Source organism: Nymphaea colorata, chromosome 6, assembly GCF_008831285.2.
Source record: "Nymphaea colorata isolate Beijing-Zhang1983 chromosome 6, ASM883128v2, whole genome shotgun sequence".
Classification (NCBI taxonomy): Eukaryota; Viridiplantae; Streptophyta; class Magnoliopsida; order Nymphaeales; family Nymphaeaceae; genus Nymphaea; species Nymphaea colorata.
Window position 1 is genome coordinate 8,616,222 of NC_045143.1, and position 25,158 is coordinate 8,641,379.

General features: G+C 38.1%; 2 protein-coding genes across 2 annotated transcripts; one reads left to right on the forward strand and one right to left on the reverse strand.

Moving 5' to 3' along the window:
* Positions 1-864: 864 nt before the first annotated feature.
* On the forward strand, positions 865-14,021 carry LOC116256694 (dolichyl-diphosphooligosaccharide--protein glycosyltransferase subunit STT3A). Its single transcript, XM_031633107.2, has 23 exons — positions 865-1,025; positions 1,162-1,224; positions 2,773-2,828; positions 2,928-2,999; positions 3,144-3,249; positions 3,346-3,396; positions 5,150-5,245; positions 5,394-5,453; positions 5,537-5,650; positions 5,815-5,901; positions 6,063-6,166; positions 6,421-6,516; positions 6,683-6,803; positions 8,217-8,297; positions 8,370-8,501; positions 8,575-8,826; positions 9,645-9,788; positions 10,979-11,165; positions 12,160-12,257; positions 12,710-12,789; positions 13,115-13,202; positions 13,550-13,639; positions 13,716-14,021. The coding sequence occupies exons 1-23, from the start codon at positions 894-896 to the stop codon at positions 13,782-13,784; spliced, it is 2,379 nt and encodes a 792-aa protein (XP_031488967.1). The 5' UTR covers positions 865-893; the 3' UTR covers positions 13,785-14,021.
* Positions 14,022-17,697: 3,676 nt separating this feature from the next.
* LOC116256761 (protein unc-13 homolog) lies at positions 17,698-24,035 on the reverse strand. The gene is made up of 5 exons (XM_031633244.2): positions 22,999-24,035; positions 20,933-21,802; positions 20,074-20,532; positions 19,136-19,325; positions 17,698-19,060 (listed from the first exon to the last, which is right to left on the reverse strand). The coding sequence occupies exons 1-5, from the start codon at positions 23,509-23,511 to the stop codon at positions 18,135-18,137; spliced, it is 2,958 nt and encodes a 985-aa protein (XP_031489104.1). The 5' UTR covers positions 23,512-24,035; the 3' UTR covers positions 17,698-18,134.
* Positions 24,036-25,158: the final 1,123 nt, after the last annotated feature.

Genomic DNA, 25,158 nt, shown 5'->3' on the forward strand with positions numbered 1-25,158 from the left:
GGCTCGACAAACTCATTTGAATATAATTGATATTCATCATTACGTGTTGAGTTTGAGCTCGACTCGATTAAGGCTCAACAAACTCACAAACTTGTTTGAATATATCAACTTGACTAAGGCTCGACAAACTCGATTAAGGCTCGAGTTCAACTCTGCAGTTACGTGTTAAGCTCGAACTCAACTCGATTATTTGAACGAGGCGACTCATGAATTCAAGCTCGACTCGTTAAGCAAATGGCTCGGCTCGAACTCGTTCACGAGTCGAGATCGAGTAGCTCTACTTGTTGTTCACCCCTATACGTAAGTCTTTTTTTATGCAACAAATACAAGTTATAGATTTTAAATAGAATTTGTTATTGTAGAAATCTAATAGGGTAAATCTTTGGGATTATAAGGAAGGGCAAAAGGGCTGAAATTTTATAAGCCTCGAGGATCACGAAGAAAAGGGTGGAATTTATGAATTATGATGCCAGCTTTGCGGTTTAGAATGAGACATTTTGTCTCCTAATAGCCGGTTCAAAACACAACATTTTGTCTTCTAACAGGCTAAAAGTCATGTCCAACAAACTATTTAAGGCAAAGCAATTTTTTTGACTTTTCAAGATAATTAAATATGATCACCTGGTGACTTCACGAAAATTATACACTTTTAATCATATGCATCCTATTTTCTACAACTAATCTTCTAAATATTCACATTAACATTTTTATCTTTATTTATCTCGAAGGTGAAGGCCGGGTAGGAAGGTCTCTCTCGTCTTCTGTGGAAGTTGAGGTCCCTATCTACCATTCGTCAGATTTGGAGGGCAAATTTCGTAATTACTCCTACCCATATAAGCCACCAGGTCGTCGACGAGGTCTCCCTCCCACTCTCCCTCTTTTCACAGGCAGCCATGGCTTCCGCCGAGGGAGCCAAGGTACCGACGACTCCGGCGACTCCTCTCCGAGATGCCTTCGGCAACGTGCTATCCTTTTTCATTCTCCTTCTTATCGGAGTTCTCGCCTTCTCCATCCGTCTCTTCTCCGTAAGTCTCGTCCTTTGCTTCGTCGTGTTTCCCTAGATTCCGATCCACGGTTCAAACTTTTTTCTTTGATCCGCGGATCTGCATCTTCCGGATTCGAGTAGGTTGATTTTCATTTTCTGGTGGTCTGTTTCTGCAGGTGATCAAGTACGAGAGCGTCATTCATGAGTTCGATCCTTACTTCAATTACAGAGTTACTCAGGTTTGAAGCTTACGATTGCTTTATTTTATCTAAATGCACGTCCATTCTATTTGGTTCCCAACTCCCCGCCATAGTGCTGTAGTGTACTTGAACATTTCGGGTTTTTGCTCACTTCATTGTTGAAGCGTACCGTCTCGTGTGAGTGCTAGAAATTCTCCTTCAGTGAGTTCTAGAAATTATCCTTCAAGTCGTTAAGGTCCAAGGAGGTGGATTTTTTGTGTTTGAGTAGTTGATGTCAGTTTAGTTTCACTGTACATTGTAATTGGCCTTGGTTAGTTTGCTTTGCTATTGGATGAGAATCATAACAAGATCAATCGTAGTGTTGACCGGTGCTTCGTTTAATTCTCAGTAAGCTCGCTGTTCTGATTATTATCTCGTTTATTTTTTCGAACCGAGAGCCAATGATCTGATCGTTTAAGCCTTTAAGGTGCTGGTGTAGGTTAGTCAGAAACATCAATATGTATAATCAAGACGATGGAAGTGGAAGGTGCACAATCAATTAAATTATGTATGATGGCCTTCCTCTTGAGAAAAAAAGGCTTTCTGTAAGGAATTGTCCCTTCACTAAAGTTCTCACCTGATGAAATTCAGCTGTTTGTGAACTGATTGATGATGATAAAATCTGGAATTTTGGTACCTTTTTACCAAATAAAAATACTACCTTTCGTTGGTAAATTGTTAAGTATTGGAACTTGGAACCTCGCATATTTATTTACTTTATTTTTTTATGTTTTAGCCAGAGCCAAAATTTGTCTTGATTAGAATTCCCACTTGGCTGATAGTCTCATGCAAATTAGTAAGTGTTTTCATTATCTGCTTTTTGTGAAACAAAAAGGATGGACTCATCCAGTTGGAAAGATTTTGTAGTATGCAAACTTTATTTCCTTTTTTCTTGTTTTGGGTGGACAACATAGTTGGGTACTGTTCTTATGGTTCCTGCAGCAGGCACTGATGCACTGTTGTGTGTTATCTAGATGAGTTAGTAGGCTTTGAAATAATTGGAAATGTTGAAGATTGATCAATTGCTCTTGAGAGAAAAGGGCTACTGGATGAAATTATACTCTGCGGAGAAACCCTTTAAGAGGCATGCTACCACCTGTCAAAATATGTCATGTGGAATTGTATATTTACTTGAGAGAAATGATAGGGTTTATTTTTGATTTTTTAAGTGAAGGTGGACAAAAGGTTCTAGTTTGGATTGTAGAAAGAAAATTCTAGATGTGATGGTCTCTGCTAGTATTTCAGTATTCCTATCTTAGGATCTTTGTTGAGCATTTGCATCCTGTGAATTTTGGAAAATCTAGTTTTCAGGCAAAAAAGTTTTTTCAACTGCGTGTTATACCCAAAGTTGATGGTAGAAGTTACTGGCTACAGCCCATAATGGTCAAATACACATGATAACAACTTATTAACATATATTCGTGCATGTTCATGCATGTGCATTTTCGTGCCAATATTGCAGTAAAAAACTGTAAGGTTGTCTATTTGTCTTATTTGAATCTGTATGTTTGTTTTTAATGTCCGCGTTGCTCTCTTTCTTGATTTCAGTATCTTACGAAGAAGGGAATATATGACTTTTGGAATTGGTTTGATGATCGTACCTGGTAATAACATTTTTTTTTTTTTGCTTCGATTGAGTTTTAAATGTTATTATTAGTATGTAATTTAGTGGTAGTCTATATAATTTTGTCTTTAATTTGAAGGTATCCATTGGGACGAGTGATTGGTGGCACAGTTTATCCAGGTTTAACATTAACAGCTGGTTCCCTTTGGTGGTAGGTAACTGGCATATGCTTATCTCTGAAATATATATGTATTGTATTTTCTTCCTTTTTATAAATCTGCTACTTGTATTAGTTTCTGGATGCAACTTTGGAATTGCTCTAGCTTATGGTTTTCTATTTTGCCTTTTTGAGCAGGATATTGAATTCTTTGAACATTCCTTTATCCGTAGAAACAGTTTGTGTTTTTACTGCTCCTATCTTCTCAGCCAATGCATCTTGGGCAACATACCTTCTGACAAAGGTTAGTCTTCCATAGTCAGAATCATCCTAGATAGATGCTAATCGTTTTTTTTCCCTTTCTTTTTTTAATAAGTTGTTAAGCATGCTATGGCTGTAGGAAGTCAAAGGCACTGGAGCAGGTCTTGCTGCAGCAACTCTTTTAGCCATGGTAATGATTTTTCTGGTTCGCTATGGCTTTTTGCATTTGTGTGTTTATCTAATTCTCTTCCAAGTTTTCTATCTGTCGTTGTCCTTCAGCAGCAAAACATTATATTACTCTCTTTCTCATTCTCTCTCTCTCTCTCTCCAAGGTAGTTTATGAGGTTTCGTCTGTACTAAGCAATCTCACTATCTGCAACAAAAATTCTTTGCTGATGTATAGAGATTTTCCCATCCTAGTCTTGTTTTAATTGCCATTTGGCTGCTACTTTGCTTTATCTTCAAGAACACTGTAGTATTTCATATTATTTCCTAGGTGAACCCCTTCTGGACAGAGGTACATTAACAATAATTGAATATAGCATCTTCAAAGGACTATACAGACATACATACATACATAATACATATATATGTGTATATGGGTGTGTGTTATATATGTGTGTGTGTGTGTGTGTAACTATATATGTATGTATTCTTCATCCTACAACTGGAAATTTGTAGATGCATGTTTTTATAGAACTAAGAACTTGACTGACTGCTATAAGAAAGATAAGCATGTCAATCTGTCAATCCTTAGCATGTACCTGGTAGGTCTGTCAATCAGGAAATGAGCCATTCATTATGTTTGATAAACTGAAAGCATGGGGACTGAAGAGCTGGCTGCTGAGGGTATGAAAACAATTTGATTGACCTGGTATGCTTGGACATGTTAAACAAGTGGTGAAACCTCAGACTACAGTCTACAGCTCTCCTCTTGTTTTTCTAGGTTGCTGTCTGTCTGCACGTGCTGTTTTCTGGATTTCTTTATCCTTCAGGGTTCCTCCCGTATTCTTTCTCTAACAGTCTGACACATGGTTTCTCTTTCCCTCCAGTTCTACTTTTCATGGAAGATGAGGCTTTATGAGAAATGTTATAGCATCAAATTTCCAAGATGCTGTGTAATGGTCTTGATAATTTGATAATTGCCCATGTTACATGAGGTAGTGCATGGGCTCGGACACTGGTACAAAGCAATTTTGAAAGCACACACACACACACACGTATACAGGGCCTGAATCCTTCTGGCCATCTGGGCCAGCTGGGGGAATCCACAAATCCTGTATATATATATATATATATATATATATATATATATATATATATATGTATATAGGAGGAGTCAGAGCTGGATTAGTGAAAAATTAAAAATCTGTTGCTGAATGCACCATAAACCAGCTAAAGTTAACATGAGTGGTTGCTGCATTACAAACTGTCACTAATGCTCATGTGGCTATTTTTTAATGACAGATTTTTCAATTTTAGCCAACTGGAAACATCTTGCATTTGGCAGATGTGAACTCTGATATATATATAAAAGAAATCCCACTTAAGTGGTTACAAGAATGATAACCACAAAAAATTTGAAAGAATTTTAAAGGGTTGAATGAAGAGAGGAAAATATATGCTTCATATCATCTCCGGTATTGAGTCCCTGTACTAAGTGTGGGACAGGTGTGGCATCCCTCTAAGGGTATTTCTGTGAAGTAATTTGCTGCAGACGCTCTTTTTAACCTGCCAACTCAGATGTTCAATGCTTTATCTTTTTTCAGCTTTATATGATTCAGATTCTTTTTTCTTTTTCTGTTATTTTCAATCGACCTGCGATTTGTTGCTAGATGAAAATGTAACTTCTAAATGCTCTATTTTAGGCTATTATTCTGTGCTGGACTATTCATATATTCATATATTTTTCATACTAACTTCTTTCTATACATGATCTTCAGGTGCCATCTTATATATCACGATCTGTGGCTGGGAGTTATGACAATGAAGCTGTGGCAATATTTGCCTTGATATTCACTTTTTATCTCTACATAAAGGTTGCAATCTTCCTTTATTTTTTTAGTTTATTTGCATATAAACTCGTGATTCTTACATTTGGCTGAATTTAAAAGGTTGCTGTTTTGCTGTTGAAGTTGCAAACATATACTAATTGTGGCTTCATTACTTTGATATTTGAATTCTCAGACATTGAATACAGGATCTCTTTTTTATGCTACTTTGAATGCGCTTGCGTATTTTTACATGGTAAGCCTCATAGATTGGTTCCTGTGAATCTTCTTTGTAATCTTGTTTTTTATGTTATGGTTTCCTGATTAACTGCTTTACAGGTTTGCTCATGGGGAGGATACACATTTATTATAAATCTTATTCCAATGCATGTGCTTCTGTGCATTATCACTGGGCGCTACTCATCTAGACTTTATATTGCTTATGCTCCTCTTGTAAGTAGCCGAAATACAGGAGAAATATGTGAAGTTATTTTTTCTCTTCCTCCTTTTTCAACTTTTTTTCAACTTTGAAGTTTTGTCTTTCCTTTTTTTTCTTTTGCTTGATTGGTAAACATTTTCATCAGATGATACCTATTTAATTCTATTTTCTCATGCAGGTTGTCCTTGGGACTCTTTTGGCTGCATTGGTCCCTGTTGTTGGCTTTAATGCTGTGATGACCTCGGAACATTTTGCATCATTCTTGGTTGGTGCTTTATTCAATAAGCTGTTGTGGTTATAAATAGTCAAATAAATGCTTTTAGTTGTCAAAGCTTTGTGGTTATAAACCAAAAAGACACAACTTTACTATAGTTTGTGTTAAAATCTTAGCTTGTTCCTTGAAAACATGACTGATTGTGTTTGCAGGTCTTCATCATTATACATGTGGTGGCTCTGGTACATTACTTCAAAGGTCTTCTTTCCCCAAAAATGTTTAAAGTTGCCGTAACACTTGTTGTTACTATTGGGATGTAAGTTTGCAGGCCTTATACAACACTGTTGAATTTAATGGACCACATGTCAGATAGATGAATATGTTGTCTAGGTTATATGGTATGCATAATTTTTCTTTTATATTTTAGTTTTTTCCTGTTTATTAATGTAATGATAAATATAAAGAGCATTATTTGCACTGGACATGGATTTCTTTTGGAATTATATCGATTAAATCTTCTTTATGGCAATAAAGTATCAAACATGGATTGAAACTTTCTATATTTTCCAGGGCAGTGTGTTGTGTAGTGGTAGCAGTTCTTGCAGCATTAGTGGCTTCAAGCCCAACAAAAGGGTGGAGTGGTCGCAGTCTGAGTCTTCTTGACCCGTAAGAACCAGACATGTCTATTTAAATTGTATGCTTTCATGAAACCAGTAGGCATAAATATAGAAATCCTCTTAACAGCTTTTTTAAGCATGATTTATTGGCCAACTATGTCTTCCAATTTTCTTTTGTTGACTTTTTTCTTGTTCATAATTTTTGATGAGCACAGGACTTATGCAAGCAAGTATATCCCAATTATTGCTAGTGTTAGTGAGCATCAGCCTCCAACATGGCCGTCCTATTTTATGGACATCAATATTTTGGCTTTTTTGGTTCCAGCAGGCATTATTGTAAGTAATTATTCAGCTTTTATCTCTATGCACTGCATTATTTGTTTGTTAGCTTCTGCATTTTCTTATCTTGAGAAACTGGAATATGACATTCTAGTATGATGTAGTCTAGAAAACTATGCAAAAGGACACAGTTTTCTGGAAACAGAATCCATATCCTTTGGATCTGGTTTGGATACGGGTTTGTATATGAGTCCAATTCATCATGGATACAGTTAAATCCGTATCAGATATGGTCTTGACTTATGAGCGAAAATTGGAGTCAGAACTATATTGAATACAGTTTTGGACATCCCTTTAGCTTACCCACATGCATATAAAAAACCTTATTTTTTAAGCTCTTACCAGAACTATATTTGAAGTGGGAAATTTTGAAAAATTTAATCTTGAGGGGCTTTATGTCTTTTACAAAAGTTCCACTCCATGCCAAATGGCAAAATTTTGGTTTGTCCAGCACCATCACCTTTTCTTTGGCACATGGCAAGACTTAACAAATAAAAGTTATGAGCCATAGCTTTGAAGAATCCTCCTTTGTAGAGACAAAATAGAAGTCTTTCCTTCTTTCTCATTGTGTATGGTGTTAAACTTAAAGCAAATATTCCCTATGCAAAAAGGAAACATGTTGACTGCTAGGAGAAGTAAAATAATTAGGATACAGTATCTATTAGAGAAAGTTCAAATAATTTAGACAAAAATTGTTGAAAAATAACTTGTAAAATCAAAGAAAATCAAGGAAACCAAAATGACTAATAATATTTTGCGATCCTGAACTAGCATCATCATCTGATTAACATTCTCTAAATGACTCCATCATTAGTATTACAACTTTATCAGATAACAATTACTATATATATATATGTATATATATATATATATGTATATATATATATATATATATATATATATATATATATATATATATATATAGCATGAGAGAGAGAGATTGAAATCAACCAGCTGCCTCTATGGCTGGATGGTTTTTTTTTTTTTAAAAAAAAAGTATTATATTGTATTGTTAAAAACCATCGCAAAAGGTGCATTCTATTGCCAAAAACTGTGGTCAAGCAACTGTCGTTGCTAATGCACCTGACACTAAATAAAAAACCATCCCGCACAGAGGCATCTGGCTGATTTCAAGTCCTCTCTCTCTCTCTCTCTCGCTCAATATATATATATATATATATGTGTGTGTGTGTGTGTGTGTGTGTGTGTGTCTCCATAACATATGGCCCTTTTATAAAATCATCCATGGCTTTTGTCCTTCATACTTTGGCACCTTCTGCTACTAAGCAATAACAACGATATAGTGAAATCTTAAGCATATACTTATTGGGTATGGGAAGGAATTTAGTCTTTCAATAGGTTTAACCTTTCGATGTTGAAAATGACTAATATTGCATTTTTGTTTGCCAGGCATGCTTTTCTCCTCTTTCTGATGCAAGCTCCTTTGTGGTCCTTTACATTGCAACATCAGTATATTTTTCAGGTGTCATGGTATGTAATTAATATTCTTAAGTAATAGGTGCTCTCTTTTTGTTCCTGGTGATAAGGGTTGGTCATTTCTAGGTGCGCCTTATGCTTGTGTTGGCTCCAGCTGCCTGCATCACATCTGGCATTGCTCTTTCTGGTGCATTTGATGTTCTTACACGATCAGTCAAGTTTCAACCATCTAGTTCCTCAGCTATCACCACTTCAACAGTGAGTTGACCATTATGATACTTGGTGGCTTTATTTGCTGGTCAGGTGTTAACATTTAAATTACATATTCAAGGCAGGGGATGGTGCTTCTCAAAATACTGTATCTCAAGGTGATGTGGGGAAGCCTGTGACCAAGACTTTATCAAAAGAGAAGGCTGATGAGGGTATAAAGGAACGCCCTTCAAGAAAGAACAAGAAGAAGGAAAAGGAAAGCTCTGAAAAGGTCATCATGAAACCTCAGAATGAGAAGAAGTTGTTAGTTTTGCCACGAGAGGCATCTGTGGTTGCTATTCTTTTGCTTATTGTATTGGGAAGTTTCTATGTGGTAAGTTAGAACTCTTTCTTCAAAGTCTTTCATAACTCTGTTATGTAACTTGTTATCAGTGTCTTTGTACTGCACTTTTACATAATGAAACTTTTAGAATGCTTTGTACCGTATAAGAACAGCCCACACTATACCTGTCTGCAAGTTTACTTCGAATTTTACACACATTAGTTGACGCTTTCACCAATCATCAAAGGGTTTTAATCTAGTCCCAAAATGCCGTGCTTTGTGTTCTTGGGAAACTTAAACTGTTTACACATATTGAAAGTGTTAGAAAAATATCTCTTTTTGGTCCTCCAAAGAGTGATAGAACACCAAAAGCTCAATGTTCATAAAATATTGCAAATGAAAACACTTCTTCAAAATGTTTTTATTTATATATTTCTTTGTAATTCATATATTTTCTGTAAAGGAACACTATATCCTGTATAGTTCTGTATCTCAGGTGGGTTGGGGAGGGGAACTGAAAATAGTGCTTATGTTTTGTATGTGATGTTATTTTCCTGAGAAGTCGACTGATAACTGATCTTTTATACTTGAGCTGACTGTGCTGTTATTGTTACATGGCTCTCTGATAAAAAATATTATCTAGGCAATTATTAGTTGGAAATCATTGCCCCTTTTCCTCATCTTCAGAAAAAAAATAAGAAGAAAAAACATATACCACCCTGTGTTTTTCTAATTGCAGTAGTTTGTCATGGAGAAGAAAGCTATTTTGTGCAATTTATGTGGTTGTTACACAGCATCCATCACACATTACACTTGTGCATGTTACCTGCGATATGCTGATCCTTAAAAGTGTCCTTTTCCTTTTTCAGCTTCATTCTGTCTGGGCTGCAGCAGAAGCATACTCTGCCCCTTCAATTGTTTTAACATCACGTTCACATGATGGATTGCATGTATTTGACGATTTTCGTGAAGCTTATGCATGGTTACGTCATAATACTGCAGTAGATGATAAGGTTTGGACCCTCTTTCATCATTGCTTGCTTCTCCTGATAACAACTTTTTGTTTTCATTTTCTCTCTGGAAAGTATGACCATATTAATTTTATTAGCTTTTTGTTTCCTGAAATTATGATCAATACTTCCTTTTTGAAAATTTGAATAAGGAAGCATTGGTTTCTGAGTTCAATCCCACAATCTTTTGCTAATGAAAAACCAGCCTGATAGAGTTAGGCACCAAAATAATAAAAAGAGTTTTCAGTCTGATTAGTGACTCAAGAAAATGTTCCTATTTGCATTGGTACTAGACATGAATGTGGAAAAATGAAAAAGGGTGAACTTAAGGTCTTTGCAGTTAATCTGTCATCTGTTCGATCTCCTGGAGTTTACCCTCATATTGCCCATTTTCATGCATATGGCTTTATACAATGCTTGAAAAAACAATTAATTGTTGAACATAGTTCTCGGTGACATATTATAGTGTGAGCACTTGATGACAGGATTATAAGGTGGAAGTGCTTATTCCTGCTCTCCTTTGGTCTTTAATTTCATTTAATTGGTTGGGAATCATTTTGCCTTACAGTTTTGTTACTTGCTGCTGTTTTCCATTTGATTTAGCCTTGCAGGCTGTTTTATGAAATAATTTTGCTTTTATGTGTTTAGGAAGGGATATTGTACACTGACAGCAAGGAATTAGAACATGGCTCACACCTATGGACTAAAAGAACATTCCAGAATATGGTTTTCAATGAATTAAAACTTGGGTCACACCTATGTTGTTAAAAGCATTAGGTAGAGCCTGGGCTGGACTAGATGTTTAAGCAGTATATATATATATATATATATATATATATATATATATATATATATATATATATATATATATATATATGGAGCTGGCAGGGACCACGCCCCCCCCCTTCTGAGTTTTTGAAAAATTGAAATTCTACTGTGAAAAATTCCAAAAATTTATATTTGGCCCCAGTGAAGATTTTGAAAATTATATATTGGCCCGACCTTTGAGAAATGTTGGCTCTGCCACATTCCGATGTCAATGTGTAGCTGCATAATCACTTCAATCTGAGTTAAACAACTCTCAAACTTTAGGTTCTGTGGACATCCTTCATCTTGGAAGTTGTCTTGCTCTGTAAGACTTCTTCAGCTCCTTTCGACTCCCTGTGAAAGCTTGTCTGTGTCTACTTCCTCAGGTTGCATCATGGTGGGACTACGGGTATCAAACAACTGCAATGGCAAACAGAACAGTCATTGTGGATAACAACACATGGAACAACACTCATATTGCAACTGTTGGTATGGCTATGTCTTCTCCAGAAAAGGCAGCTTGGGAGATATACACATCTCTGGATGTCAAATATGTTCTTGTTGTCTTTGGAGGTTTGTTTCCATCTCTTCTCATGGTGCAGAATTTCTCTTAATTTCATGTGCTCACTGTTAATATGGGAATTCTCATTCTTTACAACTCAATATCAGATCGACCATATGCCACTACTCACTAGGTGACTCTGTTGACTTAAGAGATTTTCTTTTTTTAATTTATTCAAAATAAAGTAAAACTTAGGATAGTTAATATTCCCAAAATTTTTTTATCATAAAAATAATCTGAGTATAGCTAATTTGTTTTTGTTTCTTTTGCTAATTCATCATATCAAGTCTATTGTTGAAGATCTTGCTTTCATAGTCCTCACGCTATTTAGGGACAAGGGAAGCCCAGCTGAAACTAGAGAACGGTTCTTGCTGAAGTTATTCACTGACTAGCTCTGACAAATACATGTTTTGTGAAGTTTGGGTAGATAAATTCAAAGAGAGAGCACACTTACATTAAAGTCCCCTTGAATCACATGAAAAGTTTACAAAGGCTGAAAAACAAGCATGACATAATTGGCGGAGAGATAGAGAGAAAGAGGTGTGTGCCGTAAGATTGCTTGCCACCTACCCCTATAAATGCATTTAAAGGGGGATATTTGGGAGGATTAATGTCATTTTTTTTCTTTTTAATTTTTTTTCTCAAGATATAGTGAAAAGCCTTTATTCAGTCTCCATCCTTTTCTTTTTAAGAAACGTAGTACTGTCCAATCATATGTTTGCCCCTACTCAAGGTTTCATTTCTTTCTTTGTTAAAACAAATGTATTACAACCTTGTGAGAATCAAAATAGAAAAAAAGGTTCTAGGCAAACTTGCCTGAATAAAATTTGACGTGTGCCTCTGATAACTAGGCCAAGCTTAACGATGGACCAGCAATTTTGGGATATACCAAGTTCTCCATTTTTTTTTTCCATTTGGTAATTTGCGAAGACAACTTGGTTGCGACCCTGGTCATCTCAGAGATTTTGCTAACCATGATATTCATAACATATAACTCTCTTGTAGGGCTTGTTGGTTACCCAAGTGATGATATCAACAAGTTTTTGTGGATGGTTCGCATTGGCGGTGGGGTGTTTCCTCATATCAAGGAGCCGGATTATCTTGTAAGTTGGGATTTCCTTTTTACCATTTTCTTATAAATATACAACTATACAAGTTGCGATTTAAAATTTTTTCTGAGGCCAAATCTAATAGGTTTGTTTTTTACCATTTTCCTCCATAATAATAGGTTGATTTAATAACTTTCTCTGGGGCACAACTAATGTACTTGAGCATTTGTATAAACCAAAATTTCAATCTTCTTGGCTTATATCTAAGTGGCCAAGTCCATTTCCCTGTTTCATGGCTAATCTACTACTTCTTCGTAGTAGTTAGTAGTGAGAAAGGGATGAGTGGTCTAACCTATGTTGACCTGATTGTAGTGCAACATGGCAATGATTTATATTCTGCATAATCTTGACTACTTTCGAAGGTTTGTCGTTAGTCGTTACACAGTTAAATTTGGTCATTCGTAACTAATTTTCTCTCCTCTATTCTCTCCTTTGGCATGTGAAAGAGGGATGGTCATTACCGCATTGATTCCCAGGCCACACCAACCATGCTGAACTGCCTGATGTATAAGCTTTCTTATTACAGGTACAGGCATTGCTCACTGCTGCCCTTTTGTTCTACTTAGGTACTGGGAGCTTGTTTGTTTCGTTGTCTTAAGAATGCCAAGAATGGAATATTCTATTTTGGCATTCCCAGGAACGTGTCCTGGGCCACCTTTGAATCACCTAGAATGGACACACAATGTATAATGTGGAGTGCGAAACAAATACAGTGTTCTTTGAATGCCTCATTCCCTGTCCTCATTTGCATGCACCAGCAGGGCCCACAGTGGAACACTCCATAGGCGTTTCAAACAACTTCTGAGTCTCGCCATGTGTATACTCTTGTTGACTTTTTCTTTCATTTACAGGTTTGTAGAAGCAGATGGCAAAGGGTACGATAGAGTGAGAGGAACTGAGATAGGGAAGAAGTACTTCAAACTCACCCATTTTGAGGAGGTCAGATCACTTATTATAAGATAGATTTATCTATGGGAGGAAAGAGTATTTGTAAATTACTTGTCTCATTAGATCTTTGACAATAGGATCATATTTAGTGAGATGACTTGCTAGATTTTGCAGATTTGCATTCCAGGAAGAACATGTTTTAGTTGCAGCTTTTCTATGGTTTAGAAAAGCTTTCCGATGAAGTTCATTTTATTTGAAAAGGAGCTGTTAAGCGTCTTTTACCTTTATAAAAGACAAAAACGCAATTCGTCCTATTGTTTTTGAATCTTAGCAAGCTATGGTGGTTTTCTGCCAGTATTCTTTATATTGGTATTAATATATCTACTTTGTTGGTTCAGGTGTTTACAACTCATCACTGGATGGTGCGGATTTATAAACTAAAACCTCCTAAGAACCGAATTAGGGGAAAGTTAAAGAAGCCGAAGCAGGTATTACTGGAATCCCTTGTTTCTCCAAAGGCAATGGCATTTCAGGATTAGCTGAAACTGACATTTTTCTTCACAGGGTTCAAAAACAGGCCGGTCTACCTCTCACAGAAAGGGTGGGCAAAGGCGGAATCCATGGCACTCATAAAACAAGTTTAAGTAGGGAAACTTAACTTGAGGTTCATTTTTGTCATTTTATCGGTTTGTATGAATGCTAAGTTCTGATAGGCTTTGCACTTCTTTATTTGTTCCTTTTTTTCCTTAAAATCTTTTTTGTAGATTAATTTGATCTTTTGTCGATTAGGCCTGAACAGAGTAATTAAACATCATTGTGATGATGACAAAATAATATTTAATGATAAAATTCTGTATTCTAAGGGGGAAATTTTTTTTGGCGATCACTAACTTCTTTTGTTCTTATGGTGTTGGCATTCTATGGATCTTCATCTGCTGCACACTTGCGTAGACATAATTCCAAAATGGAGGGTAACATGCAATCACACTAATCAGCCAGGTGTATGAAGCCATTTTCAGCATGATAATTTGGCCCTTTCTTTCGCCAATAAAGTCAATTGAACAGGTAATTATCATTGAATGCATTGCTTATAGTAGATTGAAAAATGCCTGAGAACATACTTGGATTCCACTTGTTTGGTATAGCTACTTGTGAAGGGCATCAAGTTCAGTGGGTATCGCATGCTTTAATACCTGCCACCCAGCTTCGTGCCCTCCTTGGTTGGCACCAGCTAGAAAATCCATGCGCGCTTGAGGTTTTCTTTTTTCTTCAGTTTCCAACACTAGGAGCAATAGTAAGATAATGGTACTGGCAACGACTACAATAGCGTAGTTGCGCATTAGTAAAAAATGTCACGTAACACTAATGTATAATGGCTTCAGAGATCAACCAGGATTAGGAACCCTTTTTACGCGATCAAGAGTAGCCCGTGTTTAGTTAGGCCGACCATTCTAATATTCTCCATACCTTAACCTTTTGCCCAATGCTCACTACTTACTACACCTCTGATGGAGCATCATGTACTATGTCTTCGAGCCTTGTTCACGTCTAAGGTCCCCTTAACGTGCATAGGGAAGTTTACGAAGTGAATCGCTTTCTTAATAGTGAAATCTTGAGAGGCGGTATAATATCGTCATATACCAGGAACAACAAAATGTGTTTCTAACTTATGTGAGGCCCTTCAGTTTTTCTGTCTGGCAATCTGCAGTTCGTGACACTTAATGATGCCGAACACCGTCTTTGATGATTGTGTTTTCACTTTTTGAGGTTTCTCCTCGAATTTTACCATGGGAGTGAGTGGCTTGGCTTGTCACAGGATATAATAAGTAATGTATTATAAGTCACTGATGTTTAGTTTAGATTATATACATAAAAAAAGGTCTGCACGTCCTGTTCGACTCCAGGAGGCATATCCAGTCTCAGCTTTCTCTCAACAGTGTCGTCTATGAGACCCGAGCACTGTGTCCCACTACATTATTCATCAGAAGATTACTTATATTAGTAAGATACTTGTAATAGTTCCTATTCAACCCTGCTGGGAGATGGGCTCCTTTCCTTTATTATTCACAAAGAATGGTAACAATATACAGACACAAAGAAACAAGGCCAAACAACCACAACAAAGAACTGCCCAACAGCCTAAAAACAGAGAGGGTTACTGGGGACTAACATTTAAATATTATCCAAGACACAGCTAGAATTTACGGGAAGACGGACATGCATAAGCTCAACATTTTCCACCGAAGGGTTGCTGATCCGAATTTGCAACAGCACCTTTCATGCTGCAACGGGATGAGACCCAGGCCATTGCACCTCAGGAAAGTATGTTTCAAAATTCTTCTCCATTTCTGAGGACTCCCTAAACATACATACTACAAATCGGTCCGCAGTTACCCAGATCACTGATATCTGTATAAGAAATGCATCCGCCATATCCTTCCAACTCTGCTTCACAAACTGAAGCCCTCCATACATACTGTTCGTCTCCCGGGATTTAACTATAAGTCCAACTTCAGAATACCCTTATACGATTTACGTATAGACTGCACTACGAAACCTGCCTCTCCAAACGAAGGCCAAAGATCAGGCCTTAGTTGTCCTTCCAGACAACCTCTCAGGTCACCTCTTATTCTATTCTCTACCCCATGGAGAAGTTTGTTCCTGTGTTTCCATGTGCTCCAAATTACTATTGGAAACATTAATCTCCAATTTCTGCCGACCCATTTTGATTTGAACTCTCTTCCACCACCATAATATAATAGCATATCTCAGACTGATTTTGCTGGTTTCAGGGTCACATTGAACCTTTCAGCCTGCTATTTTTGGACTGCTACCCCTCGTTTACACTATACAAAGAGGCAGCCAATTGATTCACACTCCTCCTTGCAATCATAAACACCTATTAGCCTGCGTAAAATTAAATGACTGCAACTTGTCCAAGCTACCCTTCCTATTACAAATGGCCATGAGGGGCATAGCGTAGCTAGTCAGACTAGCAAATCAGTGAAAGTTTGGTTGTCAGTTTGATTTTTATAAATGGTACTCATATGATAAATGCATGACATTCTAGTTGACAGGTGTATCATTTTCTACTTAAGTCTTGATGCAACTCTAAACCCTAAGATAAGGAGGAAAGAGAGAAGCTTACACCAGGGTATCTCCCACCCCACTCATGTTACCATTGCCAAATAGCTGCACCATTTTGGCCGAAAGTCTTCTTTCCAGGGATTTGGCTGCAGTGCCATTCCAAACCAATCTTTCTGATCCCCAAGGTGCGTGAAATCCAACACATGACTGACCAGTGGCAGAGCTACATTTAACTGCCCACACCAGCTTCTCAATTTTCTTTCATTTTTATTGTTTATTATTTACTTTGTTATACGTGTAAGTTTCCCTTCAGGTATGAAAATTTGTGAATCAGTGCCCCTTCAAAAAAAAAATTCTAGCTTTGCCACTGTGTCCGACCCCATGGGCGATTACTTATAACAGTTGAAAACCTATGTTCTTAGACATGTTGAACTTATAGTACGATTAAATATTGCCGAGGGACATTTCTAAATATCTACCAACATTCTGCAAGTCATGAAAAAGCAAACTTCTGAACAGCAAAAGCTTCTAAGATGCCAGCTATATAGGAAAGGCAGGTTACCAGCGAACAACCCCTCAAAAATTGCACCTGCAAAGATACGCAATCAAGAATTGATATGATCAAAAGAACGTAAATTTCTTAACAAAATCTGAAAGAATTTCAGTTTACTTATTCTGTTGAAAAATTTGTAGCGTGCATGAGTGTCCCTAAACGTAATCTTGAAGTCGTGTAGGCTATGTAGCATTGTTATGGTTCATCTGATGTACCCCCACCCCCCCTCTGCCGGACTTCACATTCATGCTTTTCACAATGTGGTGTGTCTTTGAGATCCACGTTGGTGGTTGATACTGAAATCCACAGTTTTATTAAAACCATGGATTTCAGTTATCGTTGATTTCATATTCCCATCGGAAATCAAAACCAACCTAAGGTTTTACTGCTACTTTCCCTATTAAATTCAAAAAATTGCCATTCTCCAGTTATGTTTATCGGCGCAAGATCGTGAAATTTTTTATCCGGAGTCGAGCTTCCAGATCATGTCTCTTACACCAGTGATAGGAAATGGCATCAATTCAACTTGTATGACAGTTGGATATTAATCAGCTAAATATGTCAAATTAAATTTGGTACGTAACAGCTAAAAAGTAAACATTTACAATACCATTCTCGAACATTTGACAGATGTACTTACAGACCGTGCTCTTCATATTCACTTGATTACGGGACTTCTCAAATTTTAAACAGGTTCAAGGAAGTGCTCCACACTAGGAAAAATAGCACACGCACACACACACACACAGAGAGAGAGAGAGAGAGAGAGCAACTTAGGAACTTCTACAACTTTCTATAGTCTATAGACGGATATTCTGCTTCATATTCCCACATGGATCTTTGCCCATAACTCTCAACTAGACGAGAATCTCCTCACTGATAGCATAAAAGCAATAAAACAGAAAGGAAAACCAAAGGAACAAATTTCTTTTATTGTGTGCTTCCATCAACCTATACAATCTGTGGAAACCCAAACGTCCAAACATTGAGACAAAAATGTAAAGGATTTTCAGATTCCTAGTTAATCGTGCCAAATTGCCGCATCTCATACATCGGCTCATTCTATACTACGTGGAAAATTACACAACAAGAATTAAGGTCAACAAACTGAGGTCATCGATATTGAAAATAAAGGAGGACATTCCGATGTTCAACTGGGTTATTTGTAATGGCAGGCCAGATGGTTAGAAGCAGCACATGCCACAAGAGTAATGCATATAACCTAACGCCTTCATTAGCTCTATCGTGAAAAACCCCTAAAAAAGACTACAAAATTTGCCTCGTGTACATAATTACATATGGAACTGCTCCATGGTCTCACATGGAGGATACTGTCCAAGATGCTAGAGCTTCTTTGGAAGGCCATAAGTGTTCTTTAAGAATTTTATAGCAGCCTTGTCATTCCGATGACAAAGAACTCGCAGAACTGTGTTTGGATCTGATGGTGACCAGTTGTTTGGTGTGGGAGGGAGAGTAATCTTGGATATTGAGGAACCATACACCTGTGCAACTGTGCGCTTATATCGCTTAACCAGATCTTCAGTCTCTTCATGGAAAAGAGGAAGGATATTTGTCACAAGTATTGCTGCCGTCTCGATCAGTTCCTGGGGCAATCCATCCCCATCAACAAGGTACAACTGCTTGAGCAATCTAAAGTCTTCTTCTATCAGCTGACAATCTTGGCGAGAGAAAGCACGGGATGGCCCTCCTGCAAGAAGAACTAGCAGGAACCCATCAAAGGAGGCTTTCATTAAGGCAGTCAGAGCACGAACGCGAACTCGGGTGTGCACAGTACTTGCAACTAACTCAAGGTTCTGCTCTAACTCCCTTAACAGAGGTTCAACCCTTGAACTTGCTGGCTCTCCAACATACAAACCTTCCCATAAAAGGTGATTCAAACTGCAGAAGACAACTTTATATGCAGTTGCTTCACAGAGTTGTTGAATTCCTTCATGACAGCTAGCAAGGGCAAGCTCAAATTTGGCTTCTTCACCATTTAACGCAGACATGTCTGTGAACTCTCCATTCCTCAAATGAGAAATTATCCTTCTCTCCAAAATCTCCAACTCCGTGCAGATCTGATGCAGAGTATTCATGCGGATGCATAGTTGGGACAAACCAAATGAATCACCACCATTCATTATGCCCACCTGTGATTTCTTTCTCTGGAACATAGGCAGCTTCTCTTTTCTCTTGAAAACCCCCAACTTTGAACCGGTTGTACATCTAGTTAATGCTGGCAGGGTGGGTACAAAACTGCTTTTTGTTCCTACAAAATGTAGAGAAAGTAACTCAACATTATATCAAAACGGTTAAAGAACATTCTAGAAGGACTGTCTCATACCACAGCCAGATTTTGCTTTGGATATGTAGTGCTGAAGACCTTGATCAAGACCAGATACCAGGTGTGGGATTAAGTCCTGATGCATTGGTATGGGGAGGTGAAAGAATGCTTCAACAGTCTCATCCATCATGTGAATAACTTCCACTAAAGAGGGTGCAAATTGCTCCGTTTCTGCTCTTGGATTCCAAGCCTACAAAAGCATGAACATAGACCCTGCTTTCAGTTATTGATAAATAGTCTACAATTCTAGAAGATCATAGTAAAGTCCGTATATCAGCTGAAGGTCTTGTTTGCGGTCAAGGATGTTTATGTCAAGTGTGGTAGATGAAGTAGCACATAGGGCAATGCTACTGACAAGTGAATTGGAAGAACCAAAATTTGAGCTCCCTCCTCACATCCATACAAGGAAGGTTAGCTTTAAAATAGTATAGCCGATTTTTAAAATTTGAAAGGTGATTCATGTAGAAAAATATTTAAGAACTAGAAAAAAAAAAGAAAAAACAAATTTGCATAGAATTTTTATCACATCAATTTAACGCCAAAAAACTAAGTATGATCTTAACTCTGGGGTGTTGTAAAGGACAAGCTGCATATGGTCGTGGTTACCTCAAAGCCTGAATCTTTAACCTCTCATTTGGCAGCCTGAGCACTTTGCCATGACACCATAAAGGCCCTCAAACTTTTATAAATATATGTCATTATCTTTTATAACCAAAAATGAAAAAATTATATAACATTAACATTGGTGGGAAAACTAGGCAAACTATGAGCGCAACAGTTACTCCTAATCTGTAATAGACAAATCAATATGGTATAGATTATTAGATATAGCAACTACTAAAATAATTGAACCATGCAATTGTTCAGCTGTAAATGCAATGAACTACAAAAAATTAGGTGCTCATATGTTCACAGCCACAAGAAAATATGTACAATACCTCTTGCTGCAAGTTACTATCCACCCATTCCCTAAGACTTTCAGCCCTTAACTTTATCCACGTTTTTGCTAAACTAGCCACCACAGACTCAGCCTCATAAGGAGGCATCTCACGGATTATTCCCTTTCCACCATCTTCACTGTCAACTGAGTCTTCAACAGCAATATTAACCAGTTCCTTCTCTAAATTGTCTGCAGACTTCAGAACTTCTACAGCATCTGGAGTTAACTCTGTTATACCGGATAAGAATTGCTTTAACTCACTCCCATAGCATGCATGAAGAGTTGCAGCTGCCACACCAGCAGCCAGAGGATGCCATTTCTTCAGGACTGGACTAAACACTTCCTTCTCGTATTTCACCAAATCACAAATATCCAATGCAAGGACAGAAAGAACTGGAGGAGGAGGATTTCTTGGGTTTCCATATGATCGCCTGCTTGAATCAACCACTTCCATTTTCTACATTTTGAAAAATAAGCACTGTCAGATGCTACAATTTTTGGAAGACCAGAAAACAAAAAGTAAAATTTCTTTGATGCTCAAATACCAATCCTATGACTCCAAAGTCTATACAGACAACAATTGCAGGATGAGCTGTGATAAACTTTACTTTTCCAGGGTAAAATTATCTCATTCTTTTGTTAAGGTACATCTACATAGTCATTTTAATACTAGAAGACAGAAGCCAACAAGCATTCCTCTTTCTATTATGATATTCTTTTCTTTCCCCTTTAGACGTACAAGCTCAGATTATCTCCAAGTAGAATTTGATCCTGATGTATCCAGGCCAGGTTGCTGACCTTAAAGATCCATTTATCATGTTGAGCATACCCAGTAAAATACTGAACTGTTCACTAACCTGTGCAAAGGCGGTACGAATAGAGGACCTAATGTAAGCCTCAACCCTGTTGCGAGATACATCAACTCCTTCCCTCCGCCTGCGATGATACTGGCTTGAAATATCTTCGACCAGAATCTTAGCAGCTGAAATGCCCAAGGCGACTGTGTTCTGCATCAGATCAATGGTGTCTGCCTGAAAAGTGTCATGATAGGCAAGAAGCCTTTTCTCAGTCCAACCCAACATCGAAGAAAGGCTTGATTTCAATATATTGGCATATAAAGGGTCCTTGATTGCTTTTGCATTTTTTGCAACTTCTGCCAATTGATTCTCAGATGCAAACAGTAAACTGCTTTCCACTTGCCCAGTTGCAATGAACCGATTAAACAGGACCCAAGAAAAACAGAGATTATGAAGCATCTGATTTATTCCAAGCATCAACCATGACTTCTTTAAGAGATTCAACACCTCATTGAGCTCCTCAATTAGTGCACATTTATCATTACCATCAAAACAAGCCTCTAAAAGGATCTGGTAAAGCATAAGGTTCAAAGGCAACCCATCAGCCCAATGACATGTATCTGTGGGATATCCATCTAATGATCGGCAAGCGAGAGGCATTACAGTACTTCGTAGGGCTTGCATTGACTCGGAATTTTTTCCTATTTCTGTTGGCCTCTCTGAAGCTCCTTTCAGGACTTGGCAAAGCCTCCCTGCAGCTGAATCATTTTTCTCCAAAGGGACCAGAGGGTGCAGAAGTAGACCAGCCTCAAGGACCTTCAAATTCCTAACCTTCCAAGCTTCATATTCTTCAGGGTTTAAAAAATCTGAAGCCTTGGATTGCTGCAAGAATTCTAGAGGCAGAACCATTGCTTCAATTTGCTTCCCTATCTGTAACAAATAACAATCATCAAGCCATAAGCCAACAGAAAGTAAAATCTAAGAGAAACAACAGAAATCAAATTCTCCAATGAAATGCACAGATGTAAAGCTCATATTCAATGATAAACTATCAAAACCTTCCCTCTCTTGTTGGCCCTTGATGATGAAATAAGAAGTTAAAGACTGAAACAGAAGAGGATTTTCCCAGTACCAATACTCGATATATTCTCTATCATTGGACCTTTAATTGTGTAGTCGTCTTTTGATGTATGATAAAAGACGTAAGCATTAGTCTTCTTCTGGTAAAAAAATCTATATCCTTTTCTCTGCCAATTTGTTTGTCTAAAATTTAAACTGATTTCATCAAAGACTGCAACAAGAAACAGATCAAATTGCTAAACTGGTAACACTGGTTACATCTTAATAATTGTTGGCCTTCGGTGTCAATAAAGAGAAATACAAGGAAGATAGTAGCGGCCCTTCCTAATGTAAGGGAGGAAACCAAGCAGGACTTAAAGGCAAAGACTTACGCAGGAAAAAAAAAAGGGGAAAAAAATAGAATAAAAAAATCCATAGAAGATTCTGAAGCAAAAAAAAGCAGCCCGTCAGCGAGAAAAAGGGTCGTCGGGACGGTTCGCGGGCATAAAAAAACAAGGATCACCTTATTTCATTCTTCTTGCTAGGTTTGATAAATCAAGCTAATGAACAACCATAAACTGCAGTAGCAGGAAGCAGCATAGAAATTAATGCAATGAAATTAATTCGAAAAAAGAGTGTTAAAAGATCATTTAATTGTCTTCACATGCTTTTCATTTTTTTATTGATTTCCCTATTTAAAATTAACGTGATCGACGGTGCAACTGCTAGCTAGTCGCCAAACATCATCAAAAACAAAGTCAAAACAGCAGCATACTGGAACAAACAGAACAGCCAAGGAAGTCACTCAGGAAACGTTCAAAACGCCATGAAAATAACACAGCTATGCTACATCCTCGATAAACACTCATTCGGCAAACTCCTCACATTACTACCTTAACTAGAAACGGCAAACATCCAACACAAACAGATCCATCAAATAACCAAGTACAGCAAAGGCATGTATCATGCATGTCGTTGGCTAGCTAAAGCAAAGAAAAGACGCAAAGAACAGGAATATTCAGCAATCGATCAAAGCACCAAAATCCCAGTTCGTATTTTATGCTCACTTGTCCCGCGGCGATCCTCAGCAGCGCACGGCGAATTTGGCTGTCCCTCTCCTCAGAAATCCCCATCTGAATCCTCATAAGCTCGGACACCGTGGTGGGCCTCTTCGACGACCGGGCCGGGCTCCCGTCCTTGTACGGGCTCTTCTTGGAGGACTTCAACCCCAGAGCCTTCTTCACGGTGCTCGCAGCAGAGGAAGTCAGCGACCTCTGCAATGGAGACGAAGAAGCAGGAGAATAAGTGGACGAGAAGGACACCGGCGACGGAGACGGAGAGAGCGACATCTCCCTTTCGCCGCTCCTCTGGTATTGAGGACTCCAACTCAAGGGCTTCCCCGCCGACGGCCTGCACGTAGCAACGAAGATCTCGTATGCTGTCTCCCTCAATTCTGAGTGCGAAAACTCGACACCCAGTTCACCAAACGGTGAACCGAGACCGGAGACACCATTCCCTGCAACACCCATGTTGTGTCTCTTCGATTCCCCAGCATTTCTCTCCCGGTAAAAAGGAGCCATATAGACTGTAGAGGGGTCGCAGCAACACGAACAAAAGACACCCCTCCTCAGTCCCCTCTCTCTTTCTCTCTCCCCCCTTTCCAGCAGTGCTTTTTCTTTTGTGTGCTCTCTCTCTCTCTCTGCAGCAGTATGTTGTTGCGTGCTGTGCGCCTGTGCCTTCCTGTTTCTCTCTCCTTTTCCTTTTCAGCTGTACTCTCGTTGGTAGCTCCCTCGTCCCTTATTCCCACTATACATACATATAAGACGTTTCACGCTTCAGTGATTCTCTGCTTCTTTTTCTCTCACGTTCCCAGACAATGAATTCTTCGGCCGTGCGTCAGAAGAGAATACGAGAAGCAGGAGTATATTGTTCATGCACATGGAAGGAAGAGCCACAGAGCAAAGGGATGAACAAAGGAGGGAGACGGACAACAAGAGGAAGAGCGCGAAGGCAGCCGGGCTTCCCCGTGTGCGACCGAGTCCAACACCACCACGCGCTAGGCTCCAGGGAGAAGGCAATCGGCAATGACTTTTCCGAAATCCGAAACTCTGAAAAAAGTTAAAAACCACCAAATGTTGTTGACAGATGCTCATTGAAAGCTTTTCAACAGAAAATATTCCTCATCTTTTAAAAGCATGTCCAAGTTTGAAACCTTTTAATTGAAAACTTGCCTAGCATCTGACATTTGGTGACAGAGCGTTTGAGGTCTGCAAAATTGCAGATAGCCTGCTAATGCTTTTGAGCAATTCTCAAACAATGGCTTACCAACACATGGTTGAAATGAGTTGGTGAATAAAAAATTGATAATACGACTATTCATGCGCTCTTTTCTTAGAGTTCTCTTACCAACACATGGTTTAATGAATGATCTCTAGCTCACATTTCATTCGTGAATTACCAGGCCCTTATGGTGGTAGGGAAATGCAGTGATAGAGCTAGAAAATTTTGACCGAGGGACATTGACTAATCTCTGGCTCGGTAAAATGGGTGCTTACGAGTTACTCATTTGGGTCTGGTATGAGCACCAAATATGACTAGACAATAATTCAATTCGGTCACAGTAAAATATTTTAAGGGCTAACGACCCACCCCAATCACATAGTAGTTTTGTTATTGGCGCACTGGTGGAGTAAGTGGTCGATAGACATTGGGTTGTTGGTTCGACTTGGATGTCACTTCTTGTACTGCAAACAACGAAGGCAACGATGCACTAATTGACATTCAACACCGGCATATTTTCAAAACACCGATGTAGCTCTAAACCTTAAACCCTAAACCATAAAGATAAAAGAACCAAAAATTGGGTTAAATTAATCTCTCACTCAAATAAATAGCCATTCACCCGAAATTTAAGTGGCTTATATAATGAATATGTCAAACAATAGGTCGCTTTCTCTTTCATTATTCCACGCGTTGTCGTGATTTCCTCCAAAACTTGATTTTTTATTTAGAAATATCCAAACGTTGTCGCCAGGCACAAAAGGAATTAGTCAACATTGATGGACGTGATGGGGTTTGCTTCTCGAAGCTATTAAAAAACGAAACAAAGTGTTCTTTTTAGTTTCAATCCTTTTATCATGGGGAATGAAATATAGAAAATATTTATGGGGCTTTTGATAAAAAGAATGTATGCTTCTAAATATGAGAATACGATGTGATTACAAATG

Excerpts from the sequence above, each read along its gene's own strand:
- LOC116256694 (XM_031633107.2), top strand. The coding sequence starts at position 894 with ATGGCTTCCGCCGAGGGAGCCAAGGTACCGACGACTCCGGCGACTCCT. Across the intron at positions 12,790-13,114 it reads TATAAGCTTTCTTATTACAG|GTTTGTAGAAGCAGATGGCA; the intron begins GTACAGGCATTG and ends TTTCATTTACAG. Across the intron at positions 13,640-13,715 it reads AGTTAAAGAAGCCGAAGCAG|GGTTCAAAAACAGGCCGGTC; the intron begins GTATTACTGGAA and ends TTTTCTTCACAG.
- LOC116256761 (XM_031633244.2), bottom strand. The coding sequence starts at position 23,511 with ATGGCTCCTTTTTACCGGGAGAGAAATGCTGGGGAATCGAAGAGACAC. Across the intron at positions 21,803-22,998 it reads TGAGGATCGCCGCGGGACAA|ATAGGGAAGCAAATTGAAGC; the intron begins GTGAGCATAAAA and ends TATTTGTTACAG. Across the intron at positions 20,533-20,932 it reads TTCGTACCGCCTTTGCACAG|AAAATGGAAGTGGTTGATTC; the intron begins GTTAGTGAACAG and ends TTCAAAATGTAG.